The sequence below is a fragment of the Schistocerca serialis genome, chromosome 10, assembly GCF_023864345.2.
Source record: "Schistocerca serialis cubense isolate TAMUIC-IGC-003099 chromosome 10, iqSchSeri2.2, whole genome shotgun sequence".
In the NCBI taxonomy this organism is placed as follows: Eukaryota; Metazoa; Arthropoda; class Insecta; order Orthoptera; family Acrididae; genus Schistocerca; species Schistocerca serialis.
The window spans coordinates 236166433-236185626 of record NC_064647.1 but is presented as its reverse complement, the minus strand read 5'-3'; the positions used below and the strand labels follow the sequence as shown (position 1 = coordinate 236185626).

At 38.2% G+C, this 19194-nt stretch overlaps 1 protein-coding gene across 2 annotated transcripts in view; it reads right to left on the bottom strand.

The window, feature by feature from the left end:
- Nucleotides 1-566: 566 nt before the first annotated feature.
- LOC126424857 (endoribonuclease Dicer-like) overlaps nucleotides 567-19194 on the bottom strand; it is a 308787-nt gene continuing 290159 nt past the window's right edge. For both annotated transcript variants that reach the window (XM_050087670.1, XM_050087671.1), the window contains exons 23-26: nucleotides 10617-10837; nucleotides 7703-7868; nucleotides 6862-6937; nucleotides 567-2105 (exon numbers count right to left, since the gene is read on the bottom strand). In XM_050087670.1, coding sequence (XP_049943627.1) covers nucleotides 1937-2105; nucleotides 6862-6937; nucleotides 7703-7868; nucleotides 10617-10837 — 632 coding nt within the window. In that variant the 3' untranslated portion in view covers nucleotides 567-1936. The remainder of the gene's footprint in view (nucleotides 2106-6861; nucleotides 6938-7702; nucleotides 7869-10616; nucleotides 10838-19194) is intronic.

Here is a 19194-nt window from a genome sequence, read left to right as displayed (position 1 = left end):
GGTACGTAGTACCTGTTTTGTCACAAGATCGCTGCATATATCAATGATGTCACTGAATATCCAGTGAGAAATTACCTTTTGAGTAGTCACAAAGAGAACATATTATGATGGTTTCTCTAAGAGACCACTTAAACTGAAATGGTTAACAGGTGCTATTCAGTTACCACATGCAGTATGATTTCTCTCAACAGTACACCACTCCACATCTTACAGAGCAAGAGGAGTGGGCATCTTGCACTACACTATTGAAGTCCATGGTCAGTTGGTTTCAAACACTTTTTTTTGTTTTCTTCACTTTCTGGCTGCCAACATCAGCAATTAATGCTGACATACTCACATGAGTGTGGAAATAATTTGACTACTGTCTGGATGCTTGCCATGCATTTGGTGGTCGGCACAATGAACATTTGGGAAATGTAAATGACTGTAGAAGACATAGCCTTGTAAAATCTATCAGATGAAACTTTCAGTATCCGCAACACATCTCATACAAACGTCCTTGGTTATGTTCTTAGGAACACGACAAACCAGATAACATGCAGAATAATAATTATTTTGTCAAGACATAAACAATAAATATCATCTTTTATTATACTGATTCATTGGCAATAATACGAAAAATACATATATAGAACAGATTCTTCAATCAAAACACACACACACACACACACACACACACACACACACACACACAGACATTAAACATGTCAGTCTTAATTTACAATGGATGTATTGCAGTATCATTGTAACGCTTGCTCTCAACACACAGAATATTACAAAAAGCAATTACCATTATCTTTATGACAGTATATATGATTTTCCCCCCAAAACATCCCATTTTAAATTTCTGCTTTACAAAAACATTCTGCAGTGTGGACTTAAAAGACTATATATTACGATTCCATTAATTGTATTAAATTTGTACATTACTTAACTGCAATGGAATACATGTGAGACTGCTTACAAATGTTGCATTATCATCTTACATATACCTCATAACAAATAATATTTTGTGCTTTTTTTCAACCAGTGAAGTATGCTGATTACCATTTTTTGGTACAGCACTTGCACTGGTTTTGGACAGCTCTTCATAAGAAGTAGGAACAAAAAGAGAAGGGGTACACAGAAACTCCACAAAATGGTAACACATCACTCTAATCAGGAACCAGGCAACACAACACTAAAGAATGCTGGCCTGCCAGTATTCTTGTGTATTGTAACAACAACAACAAAATATACACTCACAATATGTAAGCCAGAACTGAAAATTAACAGTGTATAAGCTAAGAGAATATTCCACTGTTCCATTCACTCCTGTTTCAGCTTTGGAGAAAAAAAAAAGAGCCAGTATCATGCCAGTTTGAAACTACAGTTTTGTCACTGTGATGAAACTACAACAAAAGCACACACGCTCACATATGTCCTTTCTATAATCAAAAAGAAACTTCGTCACTTCTAAGAAATTTGTGTAGGCGCATGCTGACTCAATGAGTGAGTCATCTGTAGAGAATTAGTCAATGAAAATCATTCTTTTAACCTTGCATTAATATGGGGACTTTATCCCCAAAAGTATTATAGTATTCCAATATTTCTGATGATAGCATCAACAAAAAATACACAAACACAACATGTAAATAAAAATTATTAATCTTCAATATATGACTCTGAAGTGAAGTCTAGTATTACTCTCAACACTATATGACTCCATCATGATACAAGGGCATGTTCCAGTTGCCCCTACACTATATACACGTTTTGTGAACTCTTTTCTAGGTTTACTCTTTCAAAAAAATGAGGGAACTGTGAGGTTTTAAACAGTTAGGAGAAAAGGTGTGTACCTAGTGTATGGGCGAATGGAGATTCACTTGGAGCTGCACGGAGGGCACTCCGAGAACAGATGTATCTGCACCAGTCTGTGCTCACTCTGTGGCTCTATTTACAGTTTCCTGTCATTTTTGTGAATATCTTTCAAAGCAGCTTTTGCAGCAGCCGTTTTGGCTGCCTTTTTTGTTGTTCCAAATCCATAGTACACTTTCCTCTCATCTTGTAATATTACTTCGACAGTTACTGCCAAGATATTAGGCTCACTTGTTTTTGTTGCTTCACTGGAAAGGAAAAACAATAAGCAGGTTAAAATTTTAACACATATCAAAACACAGAAGCAGTGGGTTATAAGGAAAGGTTGTCAGAAATTCCTTAATAAGTGAAACCCTAGTTGTACTAGCTGGAGGTATCAAAATATAGCCTGAGGCCAAAAGATTCTGAGAGCTACATATAATAACTAGAAAGTGGCTGGCTGTACCAAGACAATGATCACAAGAAGAAGGCTGCCTTATTGTTTTACATACACTGATGAACCAAAACATTATAACCACTGTCCACCAAGACATTCAATGCCACCTACATGTTACCATGTTGACCCAGTTATGATAGCAATAGGCACAGGACTTTGTGACTGAACCACAGATCAATGGAAAGATGTCACTAGTCAAAAAATTATATTTCTTATTACATCAGGTCAGGTGATTTTGGGAGACACTAGAAAATGCAAAGTCAAAAATACCAAATCACAGATTGGCAGAGAAAAGAAATACAAGGCAATAACAGGAAATTTTCTACACACAAATGCACCAATAAGAATCCAGAAAGGCTCGTCAACTTCTGCAGACAATTTGACTTACCGTATTTACTCGAATCTAAGCCGCCCTTTTTTTCCGGTTTTTGTAATCCAAAAACTCGCCTGCAGCTTAGAATCGAGTGCAAAGTAAGTGGAAGTTCTGAAAAATATTGGTAGGTGCCGCCACAACTAACTTCTGCTGTCGTACATTTGTAGCGCTACACAGGCATGCTTTGTGGGCACAAAGAAAAATACTGGTGCCAAAACCTCTGCGTCAGTAAATACGTTAAAAAAAAGGTGGAAGACGAGCTTTTTTTCCCCGCCCCAAGTTTCGACCACTGCATTTTCGTACTTTATCCAACAAAGTAAATACAAATTCCGTATTGTTCATCTTCGAATGTAGCAGCATTTCAATGTACTACGAAAATCCGACTGGCAAGACTGTTTGTGATGTTTGTCAATATGGCCAACTCTACATTCTGAATTTTTTCCTACCTGTGAGAAGAGAGTGTTGCTAATAGGAACTTTTATGAATTGTGAATCACATGCAGTATTCTCTTCACCATAAGAATAATACGAATATAAACATTTTGCCATGTATTGTTTCGTGTTTGCTGCTATCTCATTTAAATCCTGTCTGCCTAATAAACTATGAACCTAGAATGACACAACAGCAAATGCGGAAGAATATACATATCATGTAATGTTTATATTCGTATTATTCTTATGCATAATAGTGATACAGTCGGAAATGAAGCACGGCAATTGAGTAGATTTTAAAGCTAAGATGACTCTAATTTCTGTGCAGAATGTAATGTACTAAAGAGGCGTCTGCAAAGATTTTCAAGCGGAGAAAAATTTTCGCTAAACTCTCGTTCAGAACATCTTCTATCATACACAGTCTATTATTTGGTTCTTGTTGATCATTATCATGGAAAGCAGCAATGTTAGTAACAAAAAATAGCAGTCTCTTGCCATTGTTTCGTTTATGAGACAATTGCTCCCTTTTTTTTTTATTGTAAGCCGTGGTACCGCGCACAAAAGCAAGCCATGCCGCGAGCGGCGACAGGTTCGTAAACACTCAGTATCAGAATGTGACAAACAATGCATGACGGTACAATAATGCATTTTCAGCTTAGAGTGACGTAAACATGTATAACAAAGAGAGCCGCACTTATCAGATCAAAGAGAAATAAGCAAACAATTCAAACCAGATGAAGCACGTGAAAAAGGAAGGTTATCCATATAAATATGGATGGAGCGCCTGACGCATAGCAATGGCCGCCTGGTAAAGCTTAACTGCTAAGCTTACGAATCGAACCAAACTACTGTAGCTGTATCGTCATTCATTCGACCTAAGTTGTGTCCCATATTACAATGGACCAACTTTGTCTCGATTTGGGTGGGGCCTAAAACTTTTCTCTCCCCTTGAATTTCGAGTCTCAAATTTCAGGTGCGGCTGAGATTCAGGAAAATTTTTTTTCCTTGATTTCGAGTATCATTTTGCAGGTGCGGCTTAGATTCGAGTAAATACGGTAAATCTAATATCAATTGTTTCCAGGAAATTACAAAGGACAAAGAAGACCTGGTCTTTTCCTAATACACATTTACGCTCTTATCAACTGGATCATGTGGCAATAACCAAGCAAAACCATTGCCGTTTGTCTCTGGCCTTAAGGGTCCACATTTCTCAACCATAAAAGGGGACAGAAATGCGAGTGTTTTGAGAAGCTGGATCTTTGTGCTGTTCGTTATCATTCTGTTCTGCCAGAGCTTGGTGAGCTTTTTTTTATACTCATTCGCCCTCCTGTGATCTGTCTGCTCATCTTCACAACTCCTCAGATTGCAGATGGTTGAGGCAGATGAAAAAATGCACAACTTCCTGTTCCTTTAATCAACCTGTGATTTGGATCTGTGCTCCTTGCTCAATTATCAAGAGTTTTGGACTTGTTGAGATTGATGTCCAATCAATATGATTTACTAATGTCTTTTACTTTTGTCAGCAGCTTAGCAAGTACATCTTTGATGCTGGCTAAAAGCACAGTGTCATCAGCAAATTGGAGGTTGTTAATGGTCCTTCCACACACTACTGAGATGCTCTTGTCCAACTGTCAACAGCTTTCCTAATGATGTTTGGCACGGATGTTTTACAATTCATGGATAGGATACATTTCTGTCTGACATCTTTTGATACTCTGAGGAATTCGCATGTACCAGCACTTGCTTCACAGCGGTGAAGTAATTATTACATGGAGTTCTGATCAGTGCTAAAATTCTGCAAGAAACTCTTGTGATTTCTCACTTTTTGTTGTAGGTTGGGGATTTGTTCATGAGTTCTTTTTCATTCAACAAAACCTGCTTCTTTGGTGGGTATGTGATGCTGAATTAATAAATGGAAATGTCATTTAACAAATACTGAATCATAATTTGTAATAAAAGAACATCATTTCTTAATTACCATTTGCACAAAAATGTAAGTTTGCTACAAATTAAAATTTGGTACAAAAATGTGAAACATAAAATAGCACATAAAATACTTTTTCTGTTTCTACAAACTGAACAGTATTAGTGAAGTATATATTTTTTAATTTAACAAAATAGCATTTCGCATGCCTGTATCAAATTTTAATTTATTTTCATATGGCCAGTAGTAAAAAAATAAGTTATTTTTATGGAAAAAAGTCATTAATTATTTGATAATTAACTAACATTTATATTTGTCAATAAATACGTAATTTAAATAATTGCTATCATAGTTGTGCTTACATCAGAAAGCATTTGCATAATGAAGAAGAGGTGGAGGATATGTTTGTTTGCTTTCTATTAGGGCACAAAAACAGCTAGGCTCATATCTGCCCAAGTAAAAACCATAAACACGAAGACAGAGAGGAGTTAAAAAATGACTACACGTCAATCCCAATCGACATAAGAGAAGACAGCTAAAAACAGGGATGTGGAGAAAGGTCTACAAAGAAGCTGAGGTCCAGAACTAAAATTTAAATGGCCTTTGCCAAAACGCGATCTACAGCCCACGCACCATTAGCTACAACAGCCGATAACTCAGACAGCAAACCCGAGTGTGAATGTAAACAGTTAACATGACATTCCGTCAGGAAATGGCAGACAGTTAAAATTTGGGTGCAACGTTACAAAGTGGTGGGGGAGCACGACTTAACAAATGACGATGGCGAAAAAGGCAGTGCCCAATATGCAACCCTGTTAAAATTATCTCCTCCCGGTGGGCTGGCCGAGAGGAGATCATCCGAGCCGCTGGGAGAGGCTTAATAACCCGGAGCTTATTCCCGTGAAGGGAGGAGTCGTGGCGATGCCAAAGTGACACCACCTCCTGACCGACAGCAACACAGAGATCGTCACAGAGGGAATATAAGAATTAGTGGGCTGAGGTAAGAGGGTTGCAACCTTGGCAGCAGTGTCAGCAGCCTCATTTCTTGTCAGGAACCCCCATAAACAGCACAGTGGCTCCATCAAGAGTGAGCAAGTGACAGCTTTCTTGGACCCGCCGCAGTAAGGGGTGGATGGCGTACGAGGTGGAGGACACTTTGCAGCACCTCCAGTGTGCTCTCTGTCTGTCTAAGTACCCTCATCATAACTAAACCACCACGAAAACCAGTAGTAAATATTCTACGAGCATCCTGAAGGCAGAAGTGACAGAAAGACACTATTAGCTGGAGAATCACACAGTACACTGCCCCTTGCCAATGTGCATCACATCACCACCCATCTTCTTATGTGCGCACCACTATACTGAGATTCCAGTCAATGATTTTACAATTATAAAACTATTATGCTTCGTATGATTTTTAAGGCATAGCCTCGCCATTAAGATCAGTTCTGTCTGCCCTGCACTTAGAAACCTCTTGACCTCCAGACAGATCTGACTGCATGTTCTCACTCAATACTGTTCTACAACATAAATGTTCTCGGGCAACACATCTAAGATCAAAATAGAATTTTTTTTTTTAGACGTGTGCAGTAAACAGCGAGCATTGTTTTTTTAGGAGAAAGAAACGAAAGTTACTAGGTCTGTTTCTTTCAACTTTTTGAGCGTCTTGTGACACTGTGAGATGGTTTGTTTTCTTCATTATTGTCCAACAGTGACTGCCACAGTTCCCTATATAATAGATCTCACCAACTAAAACATTATTTACTTTAAACTAAGTATTGTTCTTCAAATAAACTGGAGGATGAGATGAAACTAACATGCAAGTTTCAAGTACACATACCTGAATTCTGGGCGTACTTTACATTTTTCGTACAGTTGACGAACGGCTGATTTTGGAATGGTTTCTGCAAAAATTTCTGTAAAAAAAGTTATGGCAACAGTGATGAGTTATCAAACAGATTAAACAAATACCAATAACTAAATAATCATATTATTTATTCTTTGTTTTCTCTATCTTTCAGTTACCATTTAACAATTTTTATTACAATGAATAATTCAATGAATGCTTCCATCCAAAAGTAGCATAGAATGGCACATTTAATCAAAAACTTCTTAAATTCTTGTGTCATTTCTACTTAATTATATCAAGTAAGTAACACATAAGTGGAGCAGTCATTATTGTGCATTCAAATTACATTCTATTACGTCACAATTGTATACGATTCTACTGAGACTCAGGGTGGACACCTGTGTCTTACTAATGGAGCATACACACCAAAAGCAATGAGCAGTTTTTTCGACATTTGGAACTTTTCTCTTTTCAACAGAAAATGCCAGATGGCCTTGCGATCTAAAAGCTGCCGTAGCATTTGCATCATTTTTCCTTGCGTTATTAGCACAGTCAAAAAATGGACAAATCACATACAAACTATACAGTCTCAAATAAGGGCGTTTCAATAGTTTTGAAAGACACTGTGCTTTGTTTTCTCAGACTCTTCCCACTAATATGAACACTACCCCCGCACCTCCACCCTCTTTCTCAAGTCCACCAGGCACCAGGTCAGATCCTTGCTACACTCTGTTTTACTATCTAGCTAGTGTTATATAAAGTTCTTGCATCAAATTCATAAATTTAAAAAAAAAATACAAACATCAAAGACATTCCTCTGAAGTGTACTTACTTATTTCATTCTCCATGAGCTTGTAATAAACATTCCACACTGTCTGCAGACATTTGCCACTGTCCAGAAATATTGCACCAGCCACAGATTCAAACAGGTCACCGAGTACTTTAGGGACATCGACAGCTTCTGCCAGAGTGTCATCCTCCTCCAAGAGCAGGAGAACCTGCAACACGCATTGGCAAAAGTTACTGCAGAGACTGCTGGTTGCAAAACGCCATCTGTGTCAGTAATCAATCACGGGAGCAAACTTTATTAGAGTCACAAACATTGCCAATTAAAATTACCACAATTGCCTGTCAGTAGCAGTCATTTGTGGTACACACTCCACCTACATTAACTTAAAGTAGTTGTAGACTAGAATGTAACTGATATGTTAATGATTAATGAAGCATTCAATACCAGTCTACTACTAAACTATGTGAAGCAATATTTTACCTATTTATTATTTTAATCTTGGAGTTGAGAATGAGTTTTAGTAAACTAAAGCCATTACTTGTCATTTTAGAGGTGTCCCCTAACTGAAATTTTATGGCTATTATAGAAAATTTTCCATAATGTGCCTCAATATGAGACAAGTCACGCAGGCTGGAACTACTTATGATACCGTATCCATGTTACCAACAATTTGTAGTACACCAAGGGGCAAGTATTTTGCTATATGATAAAGGGCTATATCCTTTTTATCTCCAGGGACTGTAGTGTTACAATCGCTGACAGTAACACTCTCGTGTTTCCCACCTGAGCAACACAACATGAGCATTTATTAATTTATATTTCACTGAATTTACATGCATTTTACTTCAATATAAACACATAATTTTGTTTCCTTTCTGTTTCAAATGGAGTCTACAATAAAGTGACAACGTGACACAGAGAACCTCTGTACCAACACATGGTTTTTTGCACTCAGGGTCACCATGATGCTTTGGGTGATAGGCGATGACAGCAAGAAGATGGGACCTGTACTGTCAAGATTGTGACAAACATAGTTTGTTCACATTGTTTAAAAAAAATCTTGTATGTATTGTACGTAGAATAGTCAAGAGATGTATCATGTATTCAATAAACTATGATACAAGGAGATTTATTGAAAAGCTAATATAGAATTCAGCGGTTTTTTTATTACACTTAAAATGAAATAATTATTAAGTTGCTTCTCGGGCATGAAATTATTCAAAAAATCAAAGTAAAAGAAGTTCTAACTGATAATCACTGAATGACAGTTATCTGTGACTTATTAATTAAAAATGTTTTCATAAAGAGAATAAATAAATATTGAAGCAGTAGGATGTTTCTTTCCTTGAATTGTTGAAAAAACCTACTATTAATGACAAAAAAAGTTCAAAAATGAGAAGAAGAGCAATACAACAAATTTTTTTACATCCCTACTACAAAAAAGAAATATATTCTAATTTGTGGAATTTTCTCGAACTCTTACGATGTTTGATGCAGTTAATAAAATACAATCTGAATTAATTAGCCTAAGCATACACTATATGGAACACCACTAGGCACAAACGTAAGTTGGAGAATGTTTTTAGCCTACTACCTAATTTGGATGACGTGAACCCTCACCCTTCCTGCCCCACACATTGTTTGCATTCATTCACTGATTAGTGAAGATGACTTTTACTATGTAACTTTTGGCCAGAAATGTTTTGCTTGTTCACTAGCAAACTATCATCTCTTACAACAATAGTTACTTTATGATAACAATCTCACAAGACAAAAATTAATTAGACTTGATTCTTGATAATATAAAGCTGATAAGGACCTCAGAAAAAATTTGAGGGAGAGTTTGATTTAATGAAAGTCTGACTGATCATAGTGAAATAAGAAATTATTGACATACGGGTGTGCCCTAAAGAAACAAAGTTAAAAAATATAACTGCAGTTGCAATATTATTTGTATTGCTTTATAAAGGGAAGCAGAAAGTAGCTATCAGAAATTAATTTTTAAGGATTTAATTTAATTCATTATTATGGAAACTTCAATTTCATGTTGTAAAGAAATCCATGACCTTTTCCTGCTCACTGACCTTCTGAGTGCTTGGTGAAGTGTGTTTTCTATTTCTGTTGTGACCAAAGCAGAAAGTACATTACTATCTACTTCCATTATAACAATGTTCACTTGTAGCACTTCCACTGACAAGTTTGCCTCTTTTGGAGTCACAGATGGAATCAACTGTTACTTCTCCTTTTATGTCGGACATGGATCATAAACTGCCAGTGGGCTTCCTAGGTAATTTATCCGTAAAAAACAAGCTGTGTGACAAACATTCACACTTTGTCCACATTCCTTCTTACAAATGATGTCAGAGGCGAAATCCTTAATCCGGAGACTAACAGCGAATGACTCAATATTCATTCTTTGAGACGCGGAACTCATTTTACTGGATTCACTTCCGCCCTCTGTACAATAACTTCCAGCAATTTAATTTTTCTGTTGCAGGATTGTTGGCAGCATGGATGGCGGAATCTTGAAGTTTTTGCTGCATCCTATGTTTTTCTTTTTTCTACTCCACACTCCACACTTTGAATAGCCTGCTTCTTTTCTGCACAAGTCAACCACACGTACTTCATTTTTACAATGTTTTTTGGTGCTGTAGTATGTTACGCATTTTTCAATAAACAAATGGGGATAAGGAAGAGCTGAATGACAAAAAATCATTAATCGACCATTTGACAAAAAAATTCAGAATACCAAATGCAGAGCTGTCACGGGCTGTCTGTCATTACAATCACTACAACTGACCGAGTGTACCGAAGCACGCAAGGTTTCTACAATTTATTGGACTTTTTTTCCTAGGGACAAGACAGAGATCAATAAAAGTGTAAATAAGTACTTGAGAATATTTACAGCTAATGTTGTTCTGTAATTTTTGAATAAGGTGAATAAAATTAACTGTACCTCATCAGTGACTTTATGGTCGTGTGCCTCCTGGTACCTTACAAAGGCGTCCACTTTATGGAACAGCTCCAGAGATGAATACCTGCAATACTTGTGAATGCTGTACTTCACAGTGTAGGCTGCAAACGTATTGTTGTTAACAAGGGCCGATCGCAGGTCAGTGAGCTGCCCAGGTGTCAAATCACTGTACGTTTCAAACAAATAGCTTGTTATCAGGAAATCTGAAATCAGAGCATCAAGAATATGTTAAAGGTTATACTGCAATTCAAAAAACTTTTGTACATCTACATTTATACTCTGCAAACCACTGTGAAATGCATGGCAGAGGGTACGTCCCATTGTACCAGTGACTAGGGTTTCTTCCAGTTCCCTTCACATATGGAGCATTGGAAGAATGACTGTCTGAATGCCTCTGTGTAAGCTGTAATTATTCTGACCTTATCCTGACGATCCCCTTGTGAGCAATACATAGGGGATGGTAGTATATTCCTGGAGTTATCATTTAAAACTGGTTCTCAAAATTTCGTTAATACATTTTCTACGGGTAGTTTGTATCATCTTCAAGAGCCTTCCTGTTCGGTTCCTTCGGTATCTCTGTGACACTCTCCCACAGATCAAACAAATCAGTGATCATTCTTGCTGCTTTTCTCTGTATATCTTTAATATCCCCTGTTAGTCCTACTTGGTATGGGTTCCACACACTTGGAGAAATATTCTAGAGCTAGTTGCACACGTGATTTGCACTTGCGCAGTGGTCTACCAATAAACTGAAGTCTACTATTTTAACGCACAATTTTACATTGCTGAACATTTAAAGCAGTTGCCACTCTTTGCAGCACTTTGAAATGTTATCAAGATCTGACTGAATATTTTGCAGCTTCTTTCATATATTACTCCAGTATAGATAGTTGCATCATCTGCATAAAGTCTCAGGTTCCTACTAATATTATCTGCAAGATCATTAATATACAACATGAGGAACAAGGGTCCCAACACTCTTCCCTGGGACACAACTGAGTTACTTCTACATCTGACAATGACTCTCCATCCAAAATAACATGCTGTGTCCTCCCTACCAAAAAGTCCTCAAGCCTGTCACGAATTTCACTTGATACCCTATTTGATCATACTTTTGACAATAAGTATAGGTGTGGTACTGAACAAAATGCTTTTCGGAAATCGAGGAATATAGCATCTACCTGACTGCCTTGATCCAAAGCTTTCTGTATGCCAAACGAGAAAAGTGTGAGTTTGGTTTTTGTTTTCGGTATCCATGCTGGTTGGCACTGAGGAGCTCATTCTGCTTCAAGATACCTCATTATGTTTGAGTTCAGAATGCGTAATAATATTCTACAACAAATCAGTGTCAAGGATATTGGATGGTAGTTTTACGGATCACCTCTGCTACGCTTCTTGTAGACTAGCATGTCCTGTGCTTTTTTCCAAAACAGGCTGCGGTTTTTTGTTTGAGGGATCTACGATAGATTGTAGTTAGAAGAGGGTTCACTCAGCTACAAATTCAGTGTATAATCTGACAGGGATTCCACCAGGACTGAAGGTTTGTTCAATTTTAACTATTTCAGATGTTTCTCAACTCCAGTGACACTAATACTTACTTCATTGATCTTTTAAGTGGCATGATGATTAAATTGGGCAATTCTCCTGACCAGGCGCGGGTCGTGGTTTCTATACTGGGGAAGGCAGCAGTATTTATCGATCGGAGCCAACATAGACCTCGGGTGACGCTACAGATTTCTGACAAACAACTAAGAATTCATGGGGAGGGGGGTGGGCAGATCACTCTCTACCCATAATTTTATGTACTGCATCTTCTATAATCAGGTATTAAATGTCATTAGAAGGTAACTTTGAGTTAAAATCTGTGGTTAGTGTTTTTATATGTCATCATCACATTTTCTGACACTCTGCAGCAAATCATATGAAAAGACGCGTTTCGGAGAGATCTTTAATGCGATGAATGTTAACTTCGCAGCTGCTTAATATTTTTGGTGTTTTCAGTTCTAAACTTAAGACATTTATTGTGGTTTACCTCCAAAGCTCGAAGTTTACGAGTTCGCATGACGATACTGTGATGTTTTGGTGACGTCACAGCTCTTGTGCAAGTAAAACTCACTAAAATCTTGAAAAATACACTCCGAAAAAGAAACTTGCTAATGTCACACGTTATCAACAAAAGCAGTCAACATCAGCAAGCAAGGAAAGTAAAGTAATGGGACAAATTCCATGCGCTTTGTCCTCTAATCACTTATGAAACTCTCGCTAGATGGTAGTACTGTCATGTTACTGTAGTCTAGTGCACTCTGGCGGGATATTTGCAAACTTATTCTAAATGTGGATGAAATAGCCAATGGCAGAAACAAAACAACTATGTAAAACATTATCAAAACAATAATACTAAACGTCGATTATTGACGCATCGAAGTGTAGTAGAGATGTGCACAGATAGAGATTGGATAGTGAAGTTTCGGCCACTCTACATTCCTTTATTACATAGATAACGGAATGTGAAAAATGTGTGGTGGTTGGTATGACACCCTTAGGCTGCAAGCTCTGAGCCTTCGGGTTGCCCATAAAGAGCAGTACTATGTAGAAGCCACGCCCCCAAACCGCTACTACATGCAGCTTACGGACGTTCCAAGGCGCAGCCTAAACACTACTAACCGTACGGAAAACATCTATCGATACAAAGAGTTCCAAAAACGTTGACCGTCGTTATTTTAATCGGAATGGGAAATTTGTCCTGATAATTTAAATTATGTAATACGTTGTTGCGAAATTTTCTTTAACATATATTTTGGGGCGGCTCCGCCTCAGAGCCTTTAATTACGAGCTGCGCCTGCTCCTGAATTTTCCTTTTTAAAGGAACATTTGAAAATGGAGTTAAACATTTCAGCTCTTGCTTTGCTACCCTCAGTTTCAGTTCCTGTCTCATTCGCTAGGGACTGGACACCAACTTTGATGCCACTAACAGCCTTTACATATGACCAGAGTTTCTGCATGTTCTATGAAATTTCATTTGACAGTATTCTGCTATAGTAGTCATTGGAGGCATGACATATTTCTGTCTACACAGACAAACACATTTCATTCAGCAGCTCTCTACATGTAGCCCTACGTTTTATTTTACACCTATTACACAGTAATCTCTTTTTCTTCAGAAGTTTCTTTACACTGACTGTATACCACGGAGGTTCGAACTGTTCTACTGGATATATACCTACTCAGTACATGGTCCACTATTCTTTTAAACTTGAACCATATTTCCACTACGTGCTCCTGCCCTGTGCTGAAAGTTTGAAGTTCCTCATTGAGACACAACACTACTGGCTTTTGCCTAGTTTACTGAACATATATTCTACTTGGTTTAGTTGTCCTTTGTACTCTGGTAATCACTGTTGCCACAACCGTGTTTTGGTCACTAATACATTTCAGTGTGGACACCCTCAAAGAGGTCTGGTCTATTTGTTGCCATTAGATCCAATATAACTTTGTGACTGATGTTTCAGAGGGTCAGATGGTAGGGACTAGCTGTGAAATAATCTCAATTAGTTCACATGCTCTCTGTGTTGCAGGTTTATCCATAGCCTTGCTGAGTGCATTTAGCCACATGCAGCCAACAGTCAGCACTACCCAGTCCCTTCCTTCCATCCCCAACCTTAAGTCACTTAATGTTTTGTTTGCTTGCAGGTAAATGTTTTTGATACAAGTACACAGTGAAACCTCCGCACCACAATATACCTGGACACTGATACGTGAGCCAAAACAAAGTGGTACTAATCCACTGGGAAAATGGAGTAAAATGTAATAATTCGTTTTCTGGATTTTAAGGGAACAACGTTGCAACAATATATACAGAGTTGGTCGAAGAATAGGGCAACCATGTACCATCATGACACAGTGGTTAGGTGCCACAAACACTTCCAGAGTGGTCAGCAAAGTCTGGCTGATGAAGAACCAAGTGGCAGACCATCTCTCTGTGAAGAATTGAGAATGGCCAGAGAAGTGGAGGCCCCAGTGTTTGAGGACAGCATATCAAATCCGTGGTGATAGTGGTGGAAATATTGCAGCTACGATGGGCCAGTTGAGGTGACTTCTTAGCCGTCAAACCTCTATGTACGAGTGCTGGGTACACCTTTACGAACCCCAACCTAATGAGCAAAGCGAGCTATGGAAACACATGGATTCAAGATTGCTGGAAAAGACAAAAACACAACTATCAGGCAAGATAGTAGTAAGTGTTTTTGGTACTGCCACAGAGTGATGCTAACATATTATGCTCGTAAGGGGGAGTCCATCACAGGATCATACTACAGAAATCTCTTGATGAGATTACAGGAGGCTGTAAAAATGAACTATTGCAAAAAGTGTGTTTCTGTCCCACAACAATAGTTCAGCTCATTCTGCACAGCACACAGTCAAACATGCTGCTTTCTTGGAATATCAAACTTTTGCCTCCGCCTGTATTCTCTGCATCTGATTATTCAGCTAGAAATCTGGAATTTGTATTGTCAGAGCAAGTTACTTCACAGTTATTGACACCCTCTTATCAGTGTTTTGATTATTTACAGTAATTAAAAGATTGTATTTACATTAAATAAGTCATTTTTATTGAGATATTTTGATCTAGTAGTTCACCTGTGATGAATTAATTGCTTCAGTACGATTCTTACAAAGTATCAAAAAATAATATCGGGCTATGTCAGATTAGTTCACAGAAGCTAGAAGCTACCCCTCACAAAACCAGTTTTGGTACTGACAAGGCGACCACCTGGCAATTGGGTTTTTTAAATTCTTTATATGTATGGTAAACGAAGTTCAGTACTCAAATCTTAATCCTGATAAGCATGTCGATGTAGCTACAAGGGTAGTACAGATTAGGTTCCCAGCTGATGCAAACTTTCAAACAAAGTGTATGTTTATTCTTCTATAGGCATTTCCATGGGGGAGAGGGGGGCACAGGGGGGTAGAGGGGAGATGTCAGCAGCACTTGAGACTCGTAATTGCTAGATTGCTAATTCGAGTCTCGTTTCAGTCATTCCTTTCATTATTTTTCCCTCCTCCATAGTTCAAATATGCAATAATCCACTTAAAAATAGTCTGGCTCTCCTTTGAATGTGAATGAAATATTTTGACTTATGAAATAGAGTAAACAGCAACAAAAAATTGGCTGCTGTTCTTCTTTTATGCAGTAATCGATTTTTAGCATTCTTCTGTCAGCATTCAATTTATTTTATCAGAGAAGTTGGACATTTCTCTTTGCTGTCTGCAAAATGACTTTCTCAATAACAAAAGAATCGAAATTGTAGAAGCACATGTGAAAATAGGTTCGATTAAGGAAACTCGTGAAGTTTTTGTCGTCAAGTATCTGAATAGACGACTACCAGCAAAGAGAGCAATACAGAGTCTGTATAAAAACTGGCGCACCTACGGATCTGTGCAAAAAGTAAAGCGACAAAGAATTCCTTCAGTTCGCACATCAGAAGCTACTGCGGACATTTGATGAAGAATTATTCAGAGCCCAAACAAGTCTACACATAAACTGGCCCAACAGGCGCACGCAAGTAGTGGGAGTTGCCAGCGGATATTGAAAAGTCTATCTGAAGCCATACTGTATGAGGGTCGTGCAGCAATTATGGTAGAATGACAGTCAGAAAGATGTAGGTTATTGCATGTGGATTCTGAAAAACATCAGTGATGACAAACTTCCACCATCCTGGAGTAGCTCGGGATAGCAACTTCTGTTAATCAATAGAACGAAAAACCAATCCAAGTTGCAAGTTTTTTACTTTTTATTCATTCGATGACTAGTTTCAGGGCTGAGACCCATTATCAGACCATCATAACAAAGTAAAAAATGGCATTTTCGAAGATGTCAGAAATGTGGAGACCAGGTGGTGAGGAAAGAGCTTCACCCCAAGCCGGCGAGTCTAGGGTGTAGCCAGGAAAGGCAAGGCCACAGGGTCATAAGAAGCAGCATTAAATGATCCATTACCATCCAAAGAGACAGCAGTAGACGAACAGCCAGTTTTTTGGAGCTTAATATATTTGTGTACAGAGAATCATCTCTGATACTGCCCATTCCAATCGGAGGCTTTCCTCATGGCCACCATCCTGCCACAGCAAAGGCTGTCTGGCATGGCAGCCGCCACCGGGAGTTCTGAAGCTCCAGAATGACAAGCAACCACTCCTACGCTTACACGGGGGAGGCAACAGTTCAGTTATCAGAGGTACGATCCCTGTGCTATCTGTGAGCTCTGCCAGATGGGTACATAACAGGCCCACCACACAGACCTGCAACACATGCTGGTGACCTAGCGAGGTGAAGGGGCTACTGTGGGGAAGGAAGAGGGGCAGGTGAATCCACCCCGTAGATGCTACAGTAGGAATTCTTCCCCAAATGGCTCACAATACAGAGAGAAAATTTAGAAGTGGAGGTCAAACCCAGAAGGGGGACCAAAAAAGAAAGGTGAAAAGGCATGAGGAACAAAATCTGGAAGAAATACAAGAAACCTGGTGGACAGCCATGTCTACTTTAAGTAACAACACCAAGAGAGTGGAAGGAGGGGGCAGAGGAGAAGAAGTGAGGACAGGTAGGGAGGTTACAGGGAAGGAAATGCAGCCCAGGAAGGAAGAATGGGCCACAATAGCTCAGGGCTCGTGTGTTCACCGTGCACAAACTTGTGAAAGAGCTGTGAGTGCCCTGAGGGGTATTTACAAATTAATAATGACAAAACTGAATACATTATTTTCAATTTTAGTCTATGAATGAAGATCATAAAATATTTAAAGTTGTTTTGGCAGAGTGATTTAAGAAAGCATACTTCTCCATAAAAGAGTATGAGAAATCATGAGTTAAGTGACAAAGTTCTGACTAATTAGTGACAGACTAAGTTGCAACACATCATTGGTTGAAAGGTTCCTGGATATATAATTTTTACATTATATGTAACAATGGTAGCATGGAGAGCTGCATCAAACCAGTCTCAGGACAGAAGACCACAACAAAAAACAACAACATGTAACAATGTGTCACAGATGTGAATATAATGAAGTTTTATGTACCTCATGTCTCTTGGCTTTACACGTAAATATTTACACCAGTTACATGTAAAATGTTCAGTGGTGAATAAACTATTAATTTTATTCCCTATTATATCATAAGAAACTGAAACAAGCATTTTCCCAGACAGCCTTCTCATCACCATGCAACAATAGATCAAACAGCTTGTCTTCAGATACCAACAAGGATACCTTTTTCAACTTCCGATTCACTGAACTGTGGGAATTCTTTCCTCTTGCTGAAACAAGTCGCGCATTACTACTACATGTAAATCTGTATTGTGCATTTTTTGTAGCAACTCAAAAAAGTTAATTTTTTGGTTTTGTATTAGAATTGTTGTCAATTAACTATATTTATTTTCTGATAATTTTATTTGTGTGATATAGGACCAAAAACTACGGTGGAATGTTTATTTCCCACTTCTCTTTTATGAGCTGTTATGTGTTGCCATTATACATGAAAAAATATAAAAGAAACAGCATTTTGTGTTTTTATTTTACTTACCACAGTGTGAAAACAATCCTAGAAACTTAAGTTATCATACAGCAAAGAAATGAGCTAGATCAAGTCACAGTAACATAAGCTGCAGAAACAAAAGAATGTGTTCCCACTTCACAAGTGACAACAATAGTGATGTCACAAAGGACACAAATTGATTGTTGTAGTAGTTTTTATACATGTGGCGCAGTTTAGGCACACCCAAAGGTGATAACACATATTCCCAAAAAGTTAATACGCAGCTGAGATGGCAGAAAGTATGCTTCACAAAGTCCACAAAAGATTTCTCAATTTTGTAGTAAGTTTACTTTTCTCATTTTGTGGAGGAACTACTCTGCTGGTAAGCACAATTCTCAACAGCTTTAAAACATTATTTGATGGTATGTACAGTTTCCACAGCCCTAAAAGCTATATTTACAGTTACTCGCAAATAAATTTCCCCATGGCCCACAGGCTTAAAAAAAGTGTTATACAAAACTCTCTTTCCAAAAAAGCCACTACACCTACAATATTAACTCAGGTAAGGTACTGAACTGGTGAATAATAGTACTACTGTAATCTCGCATCAACAATTTCATGTCTGCTGGCTATTAATTTCTTCTAGTCTCCTTTACGGATGTGAGCTTTTGCTAACCAATCCGAGGAAAGTTTAAATTTTTGTGTTATTTGTTACCAGCACAATGAAACTGATATCAATGAGCTAGTTTCATGCAATTTACACTCTCATAACTGCACAGTGTTAGTGATTTGCATCTGCTAATAAGCTTGTCCTGGATGATCAGTAGTGCAGTGAGGTTCACAATTTATTTCGCATCTCACAAATTGCAAGGCAGGTGGCGATTCTGGCATCGGACAAGGCTGAGGCTTTCTGTGACACTACAGCACAATGGAGGGAAAGCTGAAAAGACCATTTCCCAATTTTCCTTGTTTACTTGACTGTTGCACAAATGGTATTGCATTTTCTTAATGAAATGTGTTAGTCGACCATTACACTACAAA